This window comes from Saprolegnia diclina (assembly GCF_000281045.1).
Source record: "Saprolegnia diclina VS20 unplaced genomic scaffold supercont1.87, whole genome shotgun sequence".
Lineage (NCBI taxonomy): Eukaryota > Oomycota > Saprolegniomycetes > Saprolegniales > Saprolegniaceae > Saprolegnia > Saprolegnia diclina.
Window position 1 is genome coordinate 75,162 of NW_008246154.1, and position 19,490 is coordinate 94,651.

A 19,490-nucleotide genomic window follows, 5' to 3' on the forward strand; every position below is an offset into this window, starting at 1 on the left:
AAGTGAATTAAAATATAGTGATGCGTTCCAGAAGTGCAATTTCAAATTTCTGAAATTTCTGGATAATAACCAACAAGCGCAACGCATTGCGCTGAGGCGCCGCAATCAACAAGGAGACCTCCCAGTGACAAGCCCGGAAGCAGCAGCAGACGACACGCCAACACAGCTTGGGACTAGAATGCAGCAGGATAGAAGTACGAACGCATGGATATACAGTGTACAAACACGTCCTGCTCGGCTTCGTTGACGCACCGCTTGAAGCTTCCGCGCATTTGCAGCAGGTGCAAAGGTTAAATTTTGAGCGCAAATGAAGTCGCTTGACGGCTGTCGATCTGCGGACAGCACTCCGCGGACGGGACGCGGCAGAGACAGAGCCAGCTTGATGCCACACATTACACGTGGGCGTAATGCAAGACGGATGTCGACGCGCCTCGAAGCACGCGGCGCAGAACCGGGTGCGAATGCGGCAAGCCACCAGCCGGCAATAGTACCCAGATACATGACCACATCAAACGCTGGATCCAAACAGAATATAATGCGATGCTGGATGCACACGAATCGACGGTTACGGATCTCGAACCGGTCGGTTACTTTTGCGATTGCTTCCGTCGAGCAGCGATGCTAGCACGCCGCAGCATGGTCGAGCCCGCTGCGCCGTCGCCGCCAAAGTCGCCGGTACAGCACGCTCCTTGCATGCATCCACCATACGATGAGCTAGCACCGGCGCCGCGGCAACTCGGTGCAGAGCGTGGACTCGCTCGTCGACGCGATGAAGGCCAAGCAGATCGCCAAGCCGCACCTCTCCATCTTGACTGAGTTCATCACGATAAGCCCGATCTCGCTGCGCTTCAGCCGCGTAGGCCACCATGCCCGTTGGCTCCTTCTTACGATGGCGAATCTAGGCTAGCATCGAAAAGAACTTTCTTCTCGAGCACGGCAAAAAGTACGCGACGCGGTACCGCCCGCTCATGGCCACGATCTGTGGCTTTATGAGCCTCGCCGGCGCATTCGAGTGCCATCATGGCAAGGCGACGCTTGGCGGCCTCAAGCTCGCCGTCGCGGCCATTGCTGGCGGCCTCGCTCTTTTCGCCACGCATGTACGTGCGCTTGCGATTCTGTTTACAAACACATTGGACGATGCTAGGTCGTTGCCCGCCGGTCGGTGCTCGTGCCTCTCTCGGGGGGCGTCGTTATCGCCGTCTATGTCTGTCAAATCCTCGACGAAGGCGCGGACGCGACCCTTTTCTTGACTGCGAAACGAGGCAGCATCGGGCTCGTCTTCCTTCTCTACGTGGCCGTGGGCATTGGCATTGGCATGCGCTTCCTGGCGTCGGCGCAAATCTCGTTTGTACTGACGCTGCTTGCGCTCATCAACCTGTGGGTCTCGGCCGTTCCGACTCCGCGAACGGACCAAGTTCAAATTTTTCTTATGGATCGTCGACTCTCACCGATGATGTACTAGGTCGAGTCGACCATCTATGTTGTGCTCGGTTTTGTGTTTTTTCACTTTGCGATGATTCGCCAAATCGAAATTCATGTATGACCGTCGTGGATTGTCAAAATTTGTGAATTGCGGTAGGAACGCCGCGAGTTTCGCTTGATCAAGCGCCTCACGGCCGAGAACGTCCAAGTGCAAATGCAAATGGAGAACTTCACCTTGTTTGCGCGCGGCGTCAACGATTCCGTAGACATTACATGAACATTATACGAGAATTTGAATTGATTCGATAGCCACGCGCCAAGTCGGCGCTCGTGGCCCCTGGCGGGCTCTTGTCGCCGACCAACAAGATTCATGCCAACGACGTCGAGCTATTTGATACGATTGGGTGCGGCGCCCACGGCGAAGTCGTGCGCGGCAAGTTCAAGTCGACCATCGTTGCCGTAAGTTGCATACACTTGTGAAAAAATGGTCTATTTGACACTATGGCATCTAGGTCAAGACCATCAAGGGCGAAGTCAAGGACGAGTACATTCGCGACATGGCCGTCGAGTCGACGCTCATGGCCGACTTGCGGCACCCGAATATTGTCATGTTTATGGGCATGTGTCTCTTCCCGCCCATGATTTTGATGGAATATTGCTCGCGCGGCTCGGTCTTTGACGTCCTCCACGTCAAGTGCATCTCGTTGGATTGGAGTCTTTTGCTGCGCATTCTCTTGGACGCGAGCCAAGGCATGGCCTTCTTGCACCAGGTAGACACTCAATTCTCAAATTTCTAGTTTTCAAATGGCGTTATGTAGTACAAGCCTCCGATCATTCACCACGACCTCAAGAGCCTCAACATGCTACTGGACCCGAACTGGCGCTGCAAGGTCTCGGACTTTGGCCTTAGCCGCTTCAAGAAGAAGCACATGATGGACTCGCAGCATACCATGGGGAGTATTCCATGGATGGCGCCCGAGGTCTCGACCAACAATCTCCTCACGGAGAAGGTCGACGTGTACGCCATGGGCATCATCATGTTCGAGTGCTTGACGAGCGAGATGCCGTATCCCGCGATCCCGATTCAGGGCATTCCACACCTTATCGCCAAGGTGCCTCGCCATCGGTACTCTCAGCTCAAAACTCAGTTTTGAGTCTAGGGCCGGCGCCCAACCGATTATGCCAAGCTCGAAAACATCCCGTCCGAGCTCGACGGTCTCGTGGCCCTCATGAAGGCGTGCTGGGTACTACAGTCTGTCGAAGGCAAGGTAGACTCTGTGCGCTAGGCGCCGAGCCCGGCCGACCGACCAGACTTTGATCTAATTGTCGACACAATCGAGCTTCAGGTGTGTCCTGCGTTCTTCAAGGGTGCGACCATGGCCGACGCTATTGTCTACCCGCGGGACCGCAACCAGTCGCAGAGCCAGAAAGACCAAGACATTCTCATGGCCAACTTATGCTTCAACATCAAGGAGACCGAGCTCGTGCTTGGTACCAAGATTGGCGGCGGCAGCTACGGCGCCGTGTACGCGGGCAAGTGGCTTGGCACCGACGTGGCCATCAAACAGGTATTTTCTACGTTACGACATGTCGCATAGCACTCAACTATGACATTCTAGCTCTTCCTCAATGCGCTCGGCGAAAAAGTGCTCAAGGATTTCCACAAGGAGTGCGACCTCATGCGTCAACTCCGCCACCCGAACATCGTCCTCTTCCTCGGGAGCAGCGCGCAGCCGCCGAATCTCTTCCTCGTGACGGAGCTCCTCGCCAAAGGCAGTCTCTTTGATATCTACCACGCTGAGAGCCGCATCGAGAATGTTGGCAAGCACTACAAGCGCGTGTTGCAGGTACTCGTAGTGCACTCAAAAGTAAACCCTAACCCTGCTCGTGGCAGGTGGCGGCGGACATGGCACGGGGCATGGCCTACCTGCACAGCTTGACGCCGCCACTGATCCACCGCGACATGAAGGTTCGTTTTGCCATCTTGGACGAATGTACAACATTGTCATATTTTAGAGCCCCAACATTATGGTCGACTCCCACTGGGTTGCCAAAATTGGCGACTTTGGCCTCTCGCGCATCAAGGTAGTCGCGAGGCTACGAGCCGAGCGCTTGATTGAATGTCCTAGGACGAGACCAAGACGATGACCAAGTGCGGGAGCCCGCTTTGGGTCGCCCCCGAGATCCTGCAAGGCCATCGCTTTGCCGAGGGCTGCGACATTTACAGCTTTGGCATCATCGTGTGGGAGATCGTCTCGTGGAGCGAGCCGTACCCGGACATGGGCTCCAAGGACGTGATGCGCAATGTTGCTATGAACGGCCTCCGCCCAGCGATTCCCGAGAGCTGCCCGACCGACCTCTGCCTCCTCCTCGGCCAGTGCTGGCGCAACGAACCCGTACGGTCGCCTCCTTTCACACGAGGTCGTTGATAGCGTGTATATAGGACGACCGGCCATCGTTTGCGACGATTCTGGACTGCCTCACAAGCATGCAGCGGGTGCTGCCTCGCGACATCTAGTCGTATGAAAGGCCAATGCAATATGCAGTCTGCTTGTTGGATATGGACGTCGTCGTGGCGTCTCGACCGTAGCGAGTGACATTCGGTCGCGGTTCCATGGACCATCACAAGACACTACTCGTCGTACTTGCAGCGGCCTTGGCGCAGACGATTGCATGCTTGCAATGGCGGGATTGGCCAATGTCGACGGACCTTGCAATGAACAACCTCATCAAATGAGCTCCACCATGGGCAAAAATGGCCGTCGTCTCTCGTATGGTAGCCCGAGGGATTGACGGACTGAGCATCAGCCTCCCGCACGAGCGACCACGTTGAGCGACTGTTCTACAACTGGTGCCACCAGATACCAAATTCCGAGTCTGGTACCTCGCACTTGGGAATGCGGCACGGAGCTCTGTCAAATTGCAGACTCGATACAAGCACCAGTCGCACGTAGGGTACGATCACACAGGCTACGTCAAAGTTGTTGTCGGGTTCGTCTCCTCGGCGTGTGTTGCCAAGACTCGCCCGACGTCGATGGTGGTGCCACGTCAAGTGCCATATGATTGGTCAAAATATCGACCATTTTGGCACAGACGCGTCGTTGGATTGGCTGGATGGGCGCATTCCAGCAAGCGTTCAAGATGCTTCGCGTCCTTCCTGCGCTGCGCCGCGCCGTGCCAAGCGGTGCGTCCTCTGCTGCCTCGCGCCTCTGACGCCAGCGTTGACGTAGGCGCGCGCGGCCTCAGCTCGACCCGCGTGACCCCACGCGTGTACTCGTATGGCGACGGCTACCTCGGGACGCTCGGCCAAGACAACTTTGACGCGGTGGCCGCGCCGACGCCGATCGCGCCGTTCGACAATGTCGAGATCGCGTCGCTCTCGTGCGGCTGGTAGCACCTCTTGTGGCCTCGCACCTTGTATCAACGCGGTCGCGGCGTAGGGCGCACACGGGCCTTCTCGACGTCGACGGCAACGCGTACGTCTTTGGCCGGTCGCACCACTTTCGCAACGTCATTCGCTCGATCAACATGCAGCGCATGGTGCCGTACTTTATGAAGTTTGTCAACACGGTCGGCGGCGAGCGCACGGTCGAGGCCTTTCGCCCGACGCTCATCGACTTGCCTGCCAAGGCGACGGCCATCTCGTGCGGCGCAGCGCTGAGTTTGTACTTGACCGAGACAGGCGACCTCTACAGCAACGGCGGCAACTCGTACGGCCAGTGCGGCATTGGCAACGAGAACACGAGCGTGTGGGAGCCCACGAAGATCAAGCTGCCGCCGGTCGCGACGATGGCGGCCGGCTTCCAGCATGCGCTCGCCGTCACGACGAATGGCCAAGTCTACGGCTGGGGCAAGGGCGAGCGCGGCCAGCTCGGCTTGTACCGACTGCATGGACAAGATCGTCTTGCCTGATGCTACCTCCATCTGTAGTGGCACGGTCAACGTCAGCGCGCCCCAACATATTGTTGCGCTTCGTGAGAAGAACGTGGTGCAGGTCGGCGCCGGCTTCAACCACTCGGTGGCGCTCACCGGTACCGTCGACTCTACTTTGTGGGATCGTACAACGAGGAGAGCCATCGATTAGACGCGGGCGAGGTCTTTGTCTGGGGCAAGCTCCTGGGCGCCGACAAGTACGGCCGCAAGACCGGTGAAGACCAGGTCACGCCCCGCCTCGTGCAAACAGCCGCGCCCGTGACGCACATCAAGACGAGCTTCTTTCATTCGTTCATGGTGACTGGTACGTCGCTTACTCATATTTGCTGGCGAGGCTCATGAAGTGTAGAGGACGGGCAGCTGTGGTGCATGGGCCGCAGCCAAGCCAGCCAGCACGCTGAAGTCGCCCAGCGCAAGTACCCCGAGACGCACATTGCACCGCATGCGATCGACAACAGCTTCTTGCGCGGTCGGCGCATTCAGCACCTCGGCGGCGGTGTGCACTCGACGTCGCTCGTCACAGGTAAACCGCCTCTTGCTTGTACCTGCGGATACGACGCCATGGGTGCTAGACGATGGCAAGGCGTACGAGTGGGACTGGGAGCAAGGGTTCCGCGCCATCGACGCCACGAAAGATCTGCACGTGCTCGCGTTCGAGCGCGGGTACGGCACCAACTTTGTCCTGGCCAAGTAGATTCGAGTGTTTGCTCGCAACGCGATTATAGCCGACGATTGTATGCAAACTAGAGACATATGCTATTATCGCTTTCAACGACGGTCGACAGCAAGGTCCTATCGAGTTGCCGAGACTGCACCGGAAGCGTCGGTGCAACAGAACACAACCGTGCAGGATAGCGTCCGAGTACGACGTGGCCTCCATGCGATGACGCGCACGGCAATGATGCATCACGCACACCAAAACTACAACGACTCGTTATAAGGGCTTGTGAAAGTCGAAGGCAACAGTAGACCAGTAGACGCGATAGGCCAGGGATCGCCACGCACACAGAGACAAAGTTGTAGCGCTGCTGAGCCACAACGATGCTTGTACCTCATCAGCGTGTTAGCCACTCCCGACACTATATCCCGCAAAGCCTTGGCAAGCGAGTTGCACTCAAGGACAGCGTGCGTGGCGTGCACGTACGTTGCCAGCCATGGTTGCCAGCAGTTGATTGCACTTGCAGCAAAAGAGGCTGCCATATGCTCGACGGTCAACACGCCACTCTTGCCCTCGTACCGAAGAAAGGTATGCGTATATTGCACGGTCGTGGGAGGAGCTCACCTACTAAATGTCCAGGGTCATGACCTCGCCATGCGATCCCGAAGGCGGCGACGGCGGCGGTCCATCGCTTGGATGCTGGCGCCAACGGCAACTTCAACGATCATCGTAGAGCCAAGCAGTAGCCAATCAAACGCCGCGCAGGCACGTGAGTGGCAGCGTATCCGGATGGCGCCTGTTTTCCGCAGAGTTCATTCTTGGGACGCATGGGGCTGCTTGCGGACGCGTCGCTGCTGCCGATGGGCCTCTTGAGCCTCTACTTCATCCAGGCGTTTAGCCTCAGCTTCCCGATGACGGCCTACATCTCGTGGGTCTCGGACACGATCCACATGTCGCCGGCGACCACAAGCTTTTACTACGCGCTGACGTTTTTCCCATGGAACCTCAAACCGCTCTACGCGCTCCTCTCGGACAACGTGCCGCTCTTTGGGTACCACCGCAAGTCGTACATTGTCCTCTGCGAGATCGTTTCGTGCGCCTGCATCCTCCTCACGGGTCTCTGCGTGCGCAGCGTCACTGGCGCGTTCGTCGTCAAGTTTCTCGACTCGGCCTGCGAGGCCTTTACGCAGATGATGCTCGGCATCGTCCTTGTCGACGTCGCGTCCGGCGACCGCGAGAAGAGCAGCAACGTGCAGTCGTGGGCCAACGCGGCCAAGAACGGCGCGTCGATCGTCGCGCTCCTCGCGGGTATCCCGGTCTACGCCATCAAGGACCTGCCCGCGACCACGGTCATTACATGGTCGTCGGTGATTCCGCTGCTTGGTATTCTCATTGCACTCTATCTCTTGCATGAAAACAAATCGGCCAAGCGCGTGGCGACGCCGACGCACCACCCGTCATCATTGGCCGAATTACTGTCGACCAAGTGGCACGCGCTGCAAACAACGGTTGCCCGCATGCTCCACGAACAAGCCGCGTACATTCCGGTCATGGTCTTCTTCTTCCTTTGCTCGGCGCTGCCGAGTGGCGGGACTGTCTGGTACCAGTACACGTACTTTTTGCTGAAAAACGAGCTGCAGTGCCTCCAATATTCGTCGCTCGCTGGCATGGTCGGCCGCGTCGTCTCGTGTGCGATCTACGCCCGCTGCACGCGCGGTGTCGGCATCCGCACTGTCTTTGGCGTTTCGACCGTGCTCATGACACTTGCAAGCCTCCCACAATTGCTCTTGGCGCCGCCCATGGACGTCGCGACGCTGCCCGTGGATGTCTGCACCTTTTGCGCGCTCGAGTCGTTTGTGACGGCGTTCGCTGGGGAGTTTGCACTCCTCCAGCTGCTCGTGGTCGCCACGACCTTTTGCCCGCGCAAGAAGGAGCTCCACGGACTCACGTACGCGCTGTACCTCTCGTTCATGGACTTTGGCGGTGTCGTGAGCGCGTTCTTCTCTGCGCTCTTGGTGTCGGCTCTCGGGATCACGCAAAATCCTATCACATTCGCCATCGACTATAGCAACCTCTGGCTGCTGCTCGTGCTCGGCGCGATCTTTCAAGTTGCGATCCTCGCCTTTCTGTGCTTGCTCCCGCGCCAGCTCGAAGATGCGACGAGTGGCGACGAGCCGGAAGCTAAAGCGCTTTTGCCGTCGTCCGAGGCCTGAGACTCCTAGTCTCTACTAGAAGAGAATATAGAGTGTGCAGAGAAATATACACGCCTGATGTTACGGACATACTAGTACGACTACGAGGCCTCGACCCGATGGCGCTTGGGAAATGGCTCCATGGTGTCGACACTGGTCGCGAGCAGCGCATCGAGCATCGCAACACGCTGCATATCGTCTTCGTACTGCTTGAGACGGCGATCGTGGACCTCCACTTGGTGTGCGGTGGCGCGACTCCGCTTTGCAACGATGTGGTGTCGGGCTGCATGCGATGCAATGTCCTCGAACACGAGCAGCGTAAAGGTCCCGTAGCTGACGCCGTCGACCGCCGTGAGCCCGTCCACGTCCGGCTCGGCGTCGGGCACGAAAAACTGTCTTCATTTGCATCAATGAGTGCACTCAGTGCGTCGCAGAGAGGTTCCCCCGCAAATGAAAACGACGTGCGGCGGCCGTCGACCAAAAACGCTGCAAACGCGGCACACTGCGCGCAGTGGTCGCCGGCCACGGCCATGTCGTTGAACACGTAATCGGTCAACGCCGGCACCGGTGCGAGCGCCCCGCTTTCGAGAAAGATGACCCGGCAGCGCGTTGCAATGGCCACAACAATGGCTCGGTCGCGGCACTGTGACGTAGACAAGAGCAGGATGACCGGGCAGAGCACCGACCGGGCGTGGTGCAGCGTTGTGGGCAATGTTGCGAGCCAACGGTCGGCGACCGCCCGCACCTCGCGCGGTGCTGCGATCGAGAGTCCTTCGATGACGTCGGCAACACAACGTGGGTACGTGTCGGCGTCTGCGTTCGTGTAGAGCAGCGTTTTTGCAGCGGCCAAAAGCGACGTGGCGAGAATCAAGTGGACAGGCGCTGCGAGGGGCACTGTCGGGCGACGCACCATCCGCACGATCGCATGGACAGAGTCTTTGCGACGACCAAAGCGTTGGCACGCTTCGAGCAGCAATGTGCTGAATCGACCCAACGTGTGCATCGCGTCCAGCGTGTGCCACTGGTCGTCCGACGACAAGAACCCGTTGCTCTTGACGAAAGTGTTGTCCTTCATGTGTCCGATCTCGGCGATGGCCGCATTGATCATGTCCAGATACTGCTGTCGTCGCAGCGTCGGGTGGCTCGCCACGATACGCACGAGCGCCGTCGGAAGGCTTCGAAGCACGGCATGAGCACACATGTCGACACCCGAGAGCACGGCGCGAAACCGGCGTATATAGACGTAGCTGTCGATGGCCAACGTGAGCGAGGGCGGTAGTCGCGCGCCAAACCAGCAGCCATCCGCGCGCTGCGGCGCGACTTCGTCGAGATACCAGTCCAGAAGCACCCAGTGCTGCATCGAGTCGGTGCACGGCTCCACACACTTGTCCATGAGCAGCGTGTCTCAAACCCGCTTGACAAATTCGCCCACAAACGGCTGCCGCAAGGGCGAACACACGGCGTCGTCGCCACGGACAAGACCGGCCAGGCTCGTGAGCAAGGATGGAAGGACTTGGCAGCCGCGGGCCTCGATCCAGCGCTGGCAAAAGCTCTCGAACGCCGGGCACAGCGTTATCCAGCCAAACGCGTCCAGGAGCGCGTGAAGGCTCACGAGGTCGACTTCTTCGAGCACGGTTTCGACGAGGATGAGCACATCGCGGACGAAGCGGGCTGCGAGGAGAACGTCGCGGCTCGCCACCAAGAGGCTCGTCAGAGCCCGTATATGATGCGATTGAAATTTGATTCTGAAAGCGACGTGGTTGACCACCGTTGCCATGAGACCAAAGCACAGCTCGCGGGCGCTCAGGTCGAGGCGCGAGACGTCGTCCTGCGCGACACAAAGCGCCGAATCGAGCCCGAGAAGGCTTGCGCGGTACGGCTTGAGCCAAAACACGATCGCAGCAGATTCAATGCGTGCTCTGCCCCGATGGAGACTACGAAACGCATGGACGAGCTTCTTGGGGAGGGAGGCGGCGACGTCTTCGGGCACGCTGCATGCGGGGTGTACGGCGGCCGTGTTGATCACATAGTGATCACTCTTGGTGCATTGGACCTCGGCGAGCGCGACATCGTACCGGCCTGTGGTCAGAAGGCACTCGACCAACGCCGAATCCACCTTGCCGAGACGATCAAAGGCCAAGGGTGGCATCACATCAAGATCGAGTCCAAAGATGTGTTCTCGAGCGGCGGGTCGTCAGCGATCGCCGTCCACGCAGTGAGAACGTCGTGCCGGGTGGGCGGCGGCCGCAGCGTCGCATCGAGCGCAACGAGCGCATACACAAGCACCAGCTGGCGGCCAGACGTAAGGGGCGATGAAGTGATCGTCGCGTCGCGGAAGGTCGCGATTGCCTGGACCATTGGAAGTGCCGGTGGCGCCATCGTGCTGCCACCATAGGCAATCGTGATGGCGCCACCGACGGGCGCGGACGGCAGCGTTACCAGGAGAGTCCCAAAGGCGTTGTTGGGCTCCGGTCGTAGCGCGAGGCCGGTTGACGCGCCTGGCGTGTCGATGCAGAGGTGCGAGAAGATCGCCGTGCCTTATTGGCACGGAGCGTTTGCTGGATAGCGGGCACAAGACTCGTGGCGACGACCGCCGCCCACGCCTCGTCGTTTTGGATGCGAACGCTGGATGCCGGCACGACGCAGCTTGTGGCGTATCGCGCAGCAAGCTCCTGGTCTTGGCTCAGAGGCCATGGCCAGCACAAGCAGCCTTCGACGCCATCGAGGACGAGCCGCGGCGCGACGTGGCGCGAGATGCTGCTCTGGTGGACGTAGTTTGTCGACTTGCGCAGTAGAGCAAACGCAGCTTCGTACGCTGCTGTCGTCACGTCTACCGTTTGTGTCGCACGCATGATGATGGCCTGTCGTCGTCTTGGCAGATCCTCAAGTGATGGGGACCGACATTCTGCATCACGGCGTTGGGATTGGTCAAATCGCGACCCAAGGCGATGTGTGATTGGTTGATTTTCCAGTCGCCACTCACCTCTTGCCGCCCCACTTCGAGTGGAAAGAGCCGCTCGCCCGTAGTCAAGCTAGGATCATGCTTCGACACTGTACCGGACCTCTGCTCGTCGTCCAACCTTCTCTGTCCTCGGTCACAACACAGCACTGTATTTTACTGCTGTTGGATACGTAAAGCATTCATTGTCCAATAGAGTTGATACAAACCACTTTGTACAATATTGCTATACATTCGTACATATAGCTTAAAAAACATACAGCTGTTTTAAACGGAGAAGGTTTTGCCTTTGCGTCATACGGCAATTTCGACGACGATCGCAAGTCCCTTGGCAAGCCCCAACCCCATGACGAAGACCCTGCGCATGGCAGCGCAGTCCAAGCCGACTCGCCAGGGCGCTGCCAGTAGTCCTCACGGCAATGAGTACCGCGACAAGGACGCGAAGAACGGCTCGCGGATCCTCCAGCGCTGCAAGCGCATGCGGCGCAAAGGATGAGCGACCATCGATCGTCAAGGCCCTCCGGCTCGAGGCCGTTCCGAACAACGCCATGGCGAGTCCGGACGCCTCGCGCCACTTCAAGCGCAAGGCCACCATCAAGATGAAGAAGGAAGCGTTCGCGGCCTTCCGCTTCGTCTCCGGCCGCACCGACCGCAAACGCGTACGTGCTATCTCTATATGTACTACAGTACTACAACTCACACCTGGAATAGAGCGCCAGCGCCGCGGCCCAATGGAAGGACGCAACCTGCGGCCGCCAAGGAGAAAGCCGAGCAAGACGAGCCCACTGCAATCTCGTATGTATTATTCGGCAGCTACGAAAATGTGGGCGAATGGATGCTGTAGGCCTCTCGCAGCTCCAACAGACCGCGAAGCCATCCAAGACGCGCTCGCCACGATGAGCAAGGCCTTCGAGAAGCAAGCCATGGCGACGAGCGCCATGAAGGCTCAAGGCCGCTTCAAGACCTCTTCTCGTGGCACGACCACAACATTTGTGGTCTGCATGATCTGCGGTGCCAACGCGCATGCGCACTGCGCGACGGCTCGCTCCATGCCCGCCCACTGCATGTGCAAGCAGGCGGCCGTCCTGTCCGGCTCAACGTGCGACTGGGGCCCGCGCCACGAGCTCGAGCTGCCCGCCAAGTTTGCGCGGATCCCGCAGCCCAAGGCGGAAGTCACGCCCCCGACGACCCGCGGCCGACGTGTTTTCGTGCCCATGGGCGTCGTGCCGGCAGGGTTGTTGATCAAGCACCGGTACGTCCAGGATGGTATACATCTTTTTTGCTCCATAGTCCGTGGCGTAGGTACTCAAGCACGCCAGCTGCCCTCGACGTCGAAATCGAGCTGCCGTCCGAGTGGAAGGCCAAGACGCTCTTGGGTACGGGCTTCTCCAGTGGGCGGTGTCTTTATGTTGCTACGTAGTGCTCATCAACGGCGGAAGCGGTGGCCAAATGGGTGACAAGATTGCGAATGATTTGCGCAAGCTGCTCAACCCGCTGCAGGTGCTCCCGTGCCTACGCAACATGCGGCTCTATTATGAACGACCGTTTGTAGATTTACAACATCTCGGGCTCTTGTCCCCCGATCGGTCCCTTGACGCCGTTCAAGACGGTCAAGGGGCTCCAAATTCTCGCGTGTGGCGGCGCGGTTGGCTGGGTACGTCTCGTGCAACATGGCGACGCGCACTCTTGTACGACTGCGATAGGTGCTGCAAACCATCGACGAGGTTGGGTTCGAGACGCCTCCACCCGTCGCGATTCCCCCGCTGGGTACCAACATTGACCATAGTTATTTGGCCTTGGTACCGGCAACGACGTTGGGCGCGTTTCGGGCCGGGGTGGTGGCGACACTCCGAATCAGGTATCTCAACTATGAACCTCGATGTGCGTCGTCACGAATATATATGTGTGGGTAGCCCATGAGCCGCCGCAAGATTTGATCCGACTCTTTACAGCACGAGCGCCCCGCCGCGCTATTTCGACTGCTGGATCGTCCAATGTGTTTGCGGTCGAAGGCACACCTCCTTTCACGTTGACCATCCAGCAGTCGAAGAAGCACGGCTGGGCGCTCGTAAGGTCCGCCTTGGACAACGACTTTCGTACTTTGCTAGTCATAATGATTGTAATCAAATGTCCTGTATTTTATCTTCTTCGGTATGCAGCGTAGCTCCACGGGTAAACAACGTCGCGACGAGGTCGCGATGCAGACGTTGACCAACACTCGACGGGTCTGTTCATGCGGTCGAGTCTCGCCGCGGACCTTCATGCCTTCGTCCATGCGCTTGGTAACGCCGCCAATCATCAGCTCGACAATGTCGCGACAACGTCACGACATCTTCACGACAGCGTCATAACAATGTTACAGCAACGTCGTAACAACAACGTCGCGACAACCGTCGCGACAACGTCGTAACAATGTCGCGACAATGGTACAAAAGTGTTACGACGACGTCGCGAGGTCTAGCACTCGACGGGTCTGTTCGTGCGGTCGAGTCTCGCCGCGGACCTTCATGCCTTCGTCCATGCGCTTGGTAACGCCGCCAATCATCTGCACGACAACGTCACGACAGCGTCGCGACAACGTCATAACAATGTTACAGCAACGTCGTAACAACAACGTCGCGACGACTGTCGCGACAACCGTCGCGACAACGTCGTAACAATGTCGTAACAACGTCGCGACAATGGTACAAAAGTGTTACGACGACGTCGCGAGGTCTCGTCAATGCATGTTCATGTGGACCACTCGGCAAGCGCCGGCGCAAAAAGAAGCTCTTGCCGACGAAACACGAGTGCCACATTGAGAGGGAAAAACCCGCTAGACTGGCGAAGAGATGGCACATGTTGCTCGCGTTGTGCTCGACACCCAGCACTGCACCAAGGTCTTGCATGGCTGGCAGCAGCTTTGGCCAGTCACATGTGTCCACCGGCAGCGATAGCTCAGAAGGGTGTTCTCAAACAAAGCGGCTTGCTCATGTTGCATTGTTGGCCGAGCACAAGACACCGCGTGGCATCGCTTGCAAGTCGCTCGGACAAGTGCAACGTGGGGCCAGTGTACGGCAATACCAAGAAGACAACTGCGCAAAGACAACATCACGTGTAGTCGCATGCCTGAATATACTGAGGCTGGGGTGGTTGGTCGAGATGCGCTAGCTATTTTTCGTCATATCGGTCGATTGTACACATTGAAGTGTTGGCCGTCGTGCCAACGCGGCTTGGTCCTGTTCGTTGCACGGCAACACGTGGACTACAAGGACGTCCTTCTCCATGCTGCGTACGATTTGCGCCTAAATATCAAAGTGTCAACTTGGTGCTCGGTGGATGTAGTCGACCGTACCCGCGGCGCGCTGTCGTCACTGCAGTAGACACCAAGGCCCATGCTTGGCGTCGTGAACGCAGCCACAACATGCGTCGCCGGTAACCGTGCAGCAACTTTTGATTTGCTGGACGATGCCTCCTCTCGCCGCCGCTTACGGGACGAGCCATGGCTCGTGGACGGTGCTCGTAGAAGGCCAAGGACACCACCTTCGACGCCAACATCATGGTTGAGCGCGGCGGCGTCGTTGAAGGCCCGCCTAATGCATCATAGTCACGTCGTGCCACATAATCATCATCGACAAGTACGTTCGTACGTTAGATTGTGGTCGATGGTAGCAGCGTCCAGCGCCGTCTTGCGGCGAAAGCGGCCTTCCAATTGCTGAAGAAGTCCCGTGCGCATGATCTCTTCGCCTCGCCCTAGACATGTGCATTGTGAGAAAGGAGAGACTTGTGAAAAGGACGCGTATGTACCAGTGGCGGCCCACGCGTAGCCGTTCGGTGACTGTGTAGCGTTCCAGGCGACGCAGCCCATGCGAGGGCAGCCCGCGGGACCAACGCGACCTGGCGCCTTGAGCGCGATGCCAGCGCTGGAGGCGGCCGCCGCCATGTGTCCATGAACGTCGACAACGACGGCGCCGACCGTGTCCAAACTGTGGCTTTGCATCAATGCGTGCTTGCGCAGGGCAGTTGCGTCGATTGGTGTTGTTGCGTAGTCGACGAACTCTACATCCAGTGCGCGCGCCTTCTCTACGGCGCCGGCACCCACGAGCACCATGGGCGGGGTGCGACCATCGTCGCGACTCGTGTCAGCGCCGCGCAGCAGTGCGGCCGCGAGCTCGATCGGGTTGCGCACACCGTGGACAGCACCGACGCAGCCAATGCCTCCGCTATGACCGTCGACGATCGAAGCGTCGGTCTCGATGACGCCCGTCTCGGTGAGGTTGACGCACGGCCCGTTGCTGCCGGCGTTGGTGCAGGCGGCGTCTTCGAGGACGCGGACCGCAGCGGTTGCGGCGACCGTCGCTGATGCACCATCTCGCAGGAGACATCCGGCCAACTCGAGAGCGTCGCGCATGCTGGCCTCGGCGAGCGCCGTGGAAGCTGCGTCGGCTGCATGTCGGCCGGCGCCAATGTGCACGGCCACGGCCCACATGTTGTGGGTTGTGGTTCGGTGCAGCTGGCGTCCGGAAACGTATCCGGACAAATGTGCTGGCAGCACGAGCGGCACGCGATCGGTGATGTCCTTATTAGCTTGTCGTTATTTGCTTGTCCAAGCCTGTGGGATGATCGAATACCAAGGACAAGAACGCTTCTCGATAGAGACATGAAAATCAATTGAATTACGACTCTAAAGCGCCGACTCCATGCGCTGGAGGCCGGCAACAACTGTCCGCGTTGTAACGGTCCAGTCCTTGCGCGCGAGGCGCCACACGAGGAGGACGATCTTGACGAGTTCACCGAGCGCATTAGCCATCCAGTAGCCATGGAGCGCCCAGCCCAAGTGCACCACGCAGACGTACGAGAGCGGAATGTAGACGAGCCACGCGCCGGCATTGTTGACGAGCAGCGCGTACCGAGAGAGCTGCACCGCGTTGGCACTCGAGCTCAAAAGAAACCGAAAGAAGATGAGGCCAATGCAGATCGAGAACGGGATGATTGCGCCTGCGCAGAGGTCGAGGACCGCAGGGTCCGAGGTCCAGAGACCAAAGATCGGTGTCTCAGTCGCTGCAATGCCTAATGAAAGCAAAGTAGAGAAGAAGAGCAGGTCGATAGGTGAAAGGGATGTTTCGAGATTGAAATGTACGCGCGCAAAACACGTATACATGGCGATCGCGCATGAAACGGCAAGGAATTTCATATGGAAGAAACTTTACTTGTCCGAATCTTGGAGAGATAGAAAATCAAGAACAACGCCATGATCAGTGCGTGAATGGAGGCCAAAGGCAGTGACCTCGCATAAAGGCTGATGCGCGGCGTCGAATCCAGTTCTTACGGCGTGAGTGCGTGCGTCGCATAACTGAGCATGTCGATATCGTGGTCGCAAACAAGGGTGAGAGCGCAGGCGATTTAAAGAATGTAAAGCGGTTTCGCAGCCTTCAAAGTGGTTGCCCGCGCCCTTTCCACATGTGAAACCCCCGACATACTCGTACGCGATCAACCGCCCGGTCACATTCAAGTACAATGACCGCACCAATGGAGGTGCGTACTCAACACGAAGCCTCGAGCCTCCTTCCGAACGAGGCGGCGATAAAGGCGACCGACGTCGACACGTTGGCGCCTCCCACGATGTACCGGCGTCAACAGCTTCAGTCGCTCCTCTCCATGGCCATCCAGCTCTCGATCAACCAAATGGTCCGCCGCGTCTTCCTCGTGACCGACACCGCGTTCCTTGGCCACCTCGGCACAAAAGAGCTCGCGGGTGCGGCCCTCGCCAACCTCTGGATCAACGTCCCGTTCAACTCGGTCCAGTATACGCTGACCATTCTGGCGAGCACCGCGCGCGGTGCGGGCGAGTTTGACCAGATTGGTCTGTGGCTGCAGACGTCGCTGCTCTTTGCGCTCGTGGCCTGCGTCCCCGTCGGGCTTTTGCACCTCTTTGTCGGCGACCTCGTCGGCATGACGATGCACGACCAAGCCACGATCGCCTTTGCGCAGCAGTATGGCTTCACCATTGCCATCGGTTTGCTCCCACGGTATCTCTACGCGTGCCTCACAGCGTACTTCGCCACCATTGATGTCGTCCAGCCAGCGACGATCACGAGCCTCGTTGCGATCACACTCAATGTGGCGCTCAACCAAGTTCTTATCTACGGCATCGATGGCTATTGGTCGGGTTTGGGCTTTATCGGCTCGCCGCTGGCCTCAGCTTTGAGCTCGTGCGTCCAACTCGCCCTCTTCGCGACCTACACGATCGGTTGGAAACAATACCATGTTCCATATTGGAACGGATGGACCCGTGCTGCGTTCCGCACCGACCAAATTGCAACGTTTTTGGCGCTGCTCTTGCCCATGGCCGCGTCGTCGCTTGTCGACTGGGCGAGCTTGACAATCGCAGGCTCGTCCCTTAGCATACTCGCGCCTTCGTATTCAGCTGCCAACGCGGTTCTCTTGGGGCTCTTTGGTGTCATGTACGCCTGCGCCAGTGGCTTCTCGGCCGCAACGCAGATATACTTGTCGCGTAGCATTGGCGCTGGCAACATGCCGGCCGCCAAGACATACCTCATGCTTGGCGTCCTTCTCATGGCGCTTATGGCAGCGCTGCTCATGAGCTGCCTCGCCGTGATCCAAAGAATTGTGTTTGGTCTCTGGACTTCGGACCACGCCGTGTTGCACCACTGCGTGGGGGCGTTCGTACCATTCTCAGTTGGTGTGGGTAGTCTATTTTTCCGCTTCCTCTTGAGCTCGAGTGCGAACGCTGTCGGCCTCGAGCGCTACGCACTGTTTGCCAACAACGTCGGTGCGTGGCTAGTCTTTATCCCGCTCACGCAATTGAGTGTTGTGCATTGGCACGGCGCCCTGCGCGGGTACTGGGGCGCAAATGCTCTCAGCGAAATCATCAAGATCGTGCTGCTCGGGTGGGGCCTCGCGCGAAGAGATTGGACCGTGCACGTCAACGCCACATCCAAAGAGTCGGAAGCGTAATACGTTGCGTCGGAGGAATGGTATCTCATGCGGATCAGATGCACTACGCAAAGGCCATCTAGACGAGCACCGTAGCTAACTTTATGGTTATGAAATATTCACGATAATGCAGTGTCCGAAAGACACACACGCAACCCGTAAGGTTGTACCTTTGTATCCTCCTCCTGCAACCCGTTTCGATGGTCGAGCACGGATTTGCGTGCAGTTCAGCAATCCCTGTATGAGTGCCCGTGTTGGGCAGGAGGCCAAACTGGTTTCTGCCCGCTCGTGCTGCCAGCACATCGGATCACGTGATCCCATTAACCTATCACGTAACTGACATGTAACGGTTCGTCAATCAAATCCATGAGCACTTGTGCCCGACGTCGCGGTCTAGCATCGTTTAGTTGATCGAACGCCCCATAACGCCGACCTAGTACTGTACAAAATTCTGACGGTTTGGATCCCAACCAGCCAGAGCAGATAATAGCATCGTCGTTGAGAAGAGACCTCGTTGCGACAGGTTCGCGCCAACATGGCCACACGCACGAGGCCGCGTCAACAAGCCATTGGACTCTTTTTGCGATGGCAAGATATGCGTGCGGCCGTCGCTAACGTGGACAATCTGGTCATCCATGCGCGTCGCGCTCGTGTCTGTGCCCTCAACACCCATCATCCACAGAACCTACCATCGATAGGGCTGGTTAGAAATACAATCGGTAATGCTTTCAGACGAATCTGCACTGTATGCGTCGATCGTTGAGCTGTCGGCAGAGACGGAAAAGGGTGCGTATCCATCGGCACAGGCCCTCACCCGTGTCTTTTGCCCAGCACCGTACCGGTAGAACGACGCGAGATATTCTGGTCGGAGTGGCGAGAAAAAGGCCAGCACTGAACCACGCGCAAACGCTTTTTATCTTTGTTCGGATTTCATTTTTCAATTTGACACGAAACGAATATGGGCCTTCACATCTCGGTGGTGCTTGCGCTCTCGGCCATGACGCTCGCGAACAATGATGTTGCCCCCTTCGACGCGGCGCCTTCCACCACGACGTCGGGCGACGACACGGCCGTCCAGGACTTGCCCAACATGCAGTGGGCCGCCGTTCGGGAGCAAATTCCGAGTGATATCCACAACGAAGCGGGCTTGGGAAGCCTCCAAACAAACCAAGGCTAGCGATTGTAGTTGATACACCGTTATTCGATGTACCTGCGATAACGTTAATTGACGACATTCTTTATGTGCTACACACTCGAGTACACTATGACACCTGGTATGCAGTATAGTACGTCAGCACGCGAGATGTTGGTCGTACGCAGTGACTATGGAACCGCCTGGTACACTCTAATCGAGGCACGCATTGCTTGCCCATTCTATCTATCTATCTAT

General features: G+C 58.1%; 9 protein-coding genes across 9 annotated transcripts; 6 read left to right on the top strand and 3 right to left on the bottom strand.

Moving 5' to 3' along the window:
* Positions 1 to 605: 605 nt before the first annotated feature.
* On the top strand, positions 606 to 4,065 carry SDRG_15263 (TKL/DRK protein kinase). The gene is made up of 16 exons (XM_008621430.1): positions 606 to 675; positions 719 to 856; positions 903 to 1,097; positions 1,145 to 1,414; positions 1,463 to 1,537; positions 1,580 to 1,684; positions 1,732 to 1,881; positions 1,935 to 2,192; positions 2,241 to 2,534; positions 2,583 to 2,666; positions 2,709 to 2,990; positions 3,042 to 3,269; positions 3,317 to 3,391; positions 3,439 to 3,507; positions 3,552 to 3,818; positions 3,866 to 4,065. The coding sequence occupies exons 1-16, from the start codon at positions 619 to 621 to the stop codon at positions 3,938 to 3,940; spliced, it is 2,622 nt and encodes an 873-aa protein (XP_008619652.1). The 5' UTR covers positions 606 to 618; the 3' UTR covers positions 3,941 to 4,065.
* A 466-nt stretch (positions 4,066 to 4,531) lies between these two features.
* Positions 4,532 to 6,150, top strand: SDRG_15264 (hypothetical protein). The gene is made up of 7 exons (XM_008621431.1): positions 4,532 to 4,606; positions 4,653 to 4,812; positions 4,863 to 5,300; positions 5,353 to 5,453; positions 5,507 to 5,659; positions 5,705 to 5,878; positions 5,928 to 6,150. Exons 1-7 carry the CDS (start codon positions 4,537 to 4,539, stop codon positions 6,047 to 6,049), a joined length of 1,218 nt encoding a protein of 405 aa, XP_008619653.1. The 5' UTR covers positions 4,532 to 4,536; the 3' UTR covers positions 6,050 to 6,150.
* A 647-nt stretch (positions 6,151 to 6,797) lies between these two features.
* SDRG_15265 (hypothetical protein) lies at positions 6,798 to 8,295 on the top strand. The gene has a single exon (XM_008621432.1). It carries the CDS (start codon positions 6,841 to 6,843, stop codon positions 8,224 to 8,226), a length of 1,386 nt encoding a protein of 461 aa, XP_008619654.1. The 5' UTR covers positions 6,798 to 6,840; the 3' UTR covers positions 8,227 to 8,295.
* An 11-nt stretch (positions 8,296 to 8,306) lies between these two features.
* SDRG_15266 (hypothetical protein) lies at positions 8,307 to 11,057 on the bottom strand (the record flags this gene model as incomplete). The annotated part of the gene is made up of 5 exons (XM_008621433.1): positions 8,307 to 8,601; positions 8,667 to 9,580; positions 9,617 to 10,321; positions 10,429 to 10,703; positions 10,754 to 11,057. The coding sequence occupies 5 exons, from the start codon at positions 11,055 to 11,057 to the stop codon at positions 8,307 to 8,309; spliced, it is 2,493 nt and encodes an 830-aa protein (XP_008619655.1).
* A 600-nt stretch (positions 11,058 to 11,657) lies between these two features.
* Positions 11,658 to 13,297, top strand: SDRG_15267 (hypothetical protein). The gene is made up of 7 exons (XM_008621434.1): positions 11,658 to 11,823; positions 11,876 to 11,959; positions 12,009 to 12,416; positions 12,467 to 12,540; positions 12,585 to 12,664; positions 12,717 to 13,022; positions 13,078 to 13,297. The coding sequence occupies exons 3-6, from the start codon at positions 12,061 to 12,063 to the stop codon at positions 12,942 to 12,944; spliced, it is 738 nt and encodes a 245-aa protein (XP_008619656.1). The 5' UTR covers positions 11,658 to 11,823; positions 11,876 to 11,959; positions 12,009 to 12,060; the 3' UTR covers positions 12,945 to 13,022; positions 13,078 to 13,297.
* Positions 13,298 to 14,241: 944 nt separating this feature from the next.
* SDRG_15268 (hypothetical protein) lies at positions 14,242 to 15,643 on the bottom strand. Its single transcript, XM_008621435.1, has 4 exons — positions 14,951 to 15,643; positions 14,794 to 14,896; positions 14,499 to 14,736; positions 14,242 to 14,448 (listed from the first exon to the last, which is right to left on the bottom strand). The coding sequence occupies exons 1-4, from the start codon at positions 15,630 to 15,632 to the stop codon at positions 14,311 to 14,313; spliced, it is 1,161 nt and encodes a 386-aa protein (XP_008619657.1). The 5' UTR covers positions 15,633 to 15,643; the 3' UTR covers positions 14,242 to 14,310.
* A 163-nt stretch (positions 15,644 to 15,806) lies between these two features.
* On the bottom strand, positions 15,807 to 16,570 carry SDRG_15269 (hypothetical protein). The gene is made up of 2 exons (XM_008621436.1): positions 16,284 to 16,570; positions 15,807 to 16,213 (listed from the first exon to the last, which is right to left on the bottom strand). Exons 1-2 carry the CDS (start codon positions 16,315 to 16,317, stop codon positions 15,828 to 15,830), a joined length of 420 nt encoding a protein of 139 aa, XP_008619658.1. The 5' UTR covers positions 16,318 to 16,570; the 3' UTR covers positions 15,807 to 15,827.
* A 44-nt stretch (positions 16,571 to 16,614) lies between these two features.
* Positions 16,615 to 18,277, top strand: SDRG_15270 (hypothetical protein). Its single transcript, XM_008621437.1, has one exon. The coding sequence runs from the start codon at positions 16,661 to 16,663 to the stop codon at positions 18,119 to 18,121; it is 1,461 nt and encodes a 486-aa protein (XP_008619659.1). The 5' UTR covers positions 16,615 to 16,660; the 3' UTR covers positions 18,122 to 18,277.
* Positions 18,278 to 19,058: 781 nt separating this feature from the next.
* Positions 19,059 to 19,277, top strand: SDRG_15271 (hypothetical protein; the record flags this gene model as incomplete). Its single annotated transcript, XM_008621438.1, has 1 exon — positions 19,059 to 19,277. One exon carries the CDS (start codon positions 19,059 to 19,061, stop codon positions 19,275 to 19,277), a length of 219 nt encoding a protein of 72 aa, XP_008619660.1.
* Positions 19,278 to 19,490: the final 213 nt, after the last annotated feature.

Bases quoted from the DNA above. Each gene is read 5' to 3' on its own strand.
- SDRG_15263 (XM_008621430.1), top strand. From the start codon at position 619: ATGCTAGCACGCCGCAGCATGGTCGAGCCCGCTGCGCCGTCGCCGCCA. The intron at 857-902 runs GTAGGCCACCAT...TGGCGAATCTAG, and splicing joins TCTCGCTGCGCTTCAGCCGC to GCTAGCATCGAAAAGAACTT. The intron at 3,392-3,438 runs GTTCGTTTTGCC...GTCATATTTTAG, and splicing joins TGATCCACCGCGACATGAAG to AGCCCCAACATTATGGTCGA.
- SDRG_15264 (XM_008621431.1), top strand. From the start codon at position 4,537: ATGGGCGCATTCCAGCAAGCGTTCAAGATGCTTCGCGTCCTTCCTGCG. The intron at 5,301-5,352 runs GTACCGACTGCA...CTCCATCTGTAG, and splicing joins GAGCGCGGCCAGCTCGGCTT to TGGCACGGTCAACGTCAGCG. The intron at 5,660-5,704 runs GTACGTCGCTTA...CATGAAGTGTAG, and splicing joins TCATTCGTTCATGGTGACTG to AGGACGGGCAGCTGTGGTGC.
- SDRG_15265 (XM_008621432.1), top strand. From the start codon at position 6,841: ATGGGGCTGCTTGCGGACGCGTCGCTGCTGCCGATGGGCCTCTTGAGC.
- SDRG_15267 (XM_008621434.1), top strand. From the start codon at position 12,061: ATGAGCAAGGCCTTCGAGAAGCAAGCCATGGCGACGAGCGCCATGAAG. The intron at 12,417-12,466 runs GTACGTCCAGGA...TCCGTGGCGTAG, and splicing joins GGGTTGTTGATCAAGCACCG to GTACTCAAGCACGCCAGCTG. The intron at 12,541-12,584 runs GTACGGGCTTCT...GTTGCTACGTAG, and splicing joins GAAGGCCAAGACGCTCTTGG to TGCTCATCAACGGCGGAAGC.
- SDRG_15268 (XM_008621435.1), bottom strand. From the start codon at position 15,632: ATGTGGGCCGTGGCCGTGCACATTGGCGCCGGCCGACATGCAGCCGAC. The intron at 14,897-14,950 runs GTACATACGCGT...GCACATGTCTAG, and splicing joins CTACGCGTGGGCCGCCACTG to GGCGAGGCGAAGAGATCATG. The intron at 14,449-14,498 runs GTACGGTCGACT...TTTGATATTTAG, and splicing joins GTGACGACAGCGCGCCGCGG to GCGCAAATCGTACGCAGCAT.
- SDRG_15269 (XM_008621436.1), bottom strand. From the start codon at position 16,317: ATGCGCGATCGCCATGTATACGTGTTTTGCGCGC. The intron at 16,214-16,283 runs GTACATTTCAAT...TGCTTTCATTAG, and splicing joins TGTATACGTGTTTTGCGCGC to GCATTGCAGCGACTGAGACA.
- SDRG_15270 (XM_008621437.1), top strand. From the start codon at position 16,661: ATGACCGCACCAATGGAGGTGCGTACTCAACACGAAGCCTCGAGCCTC.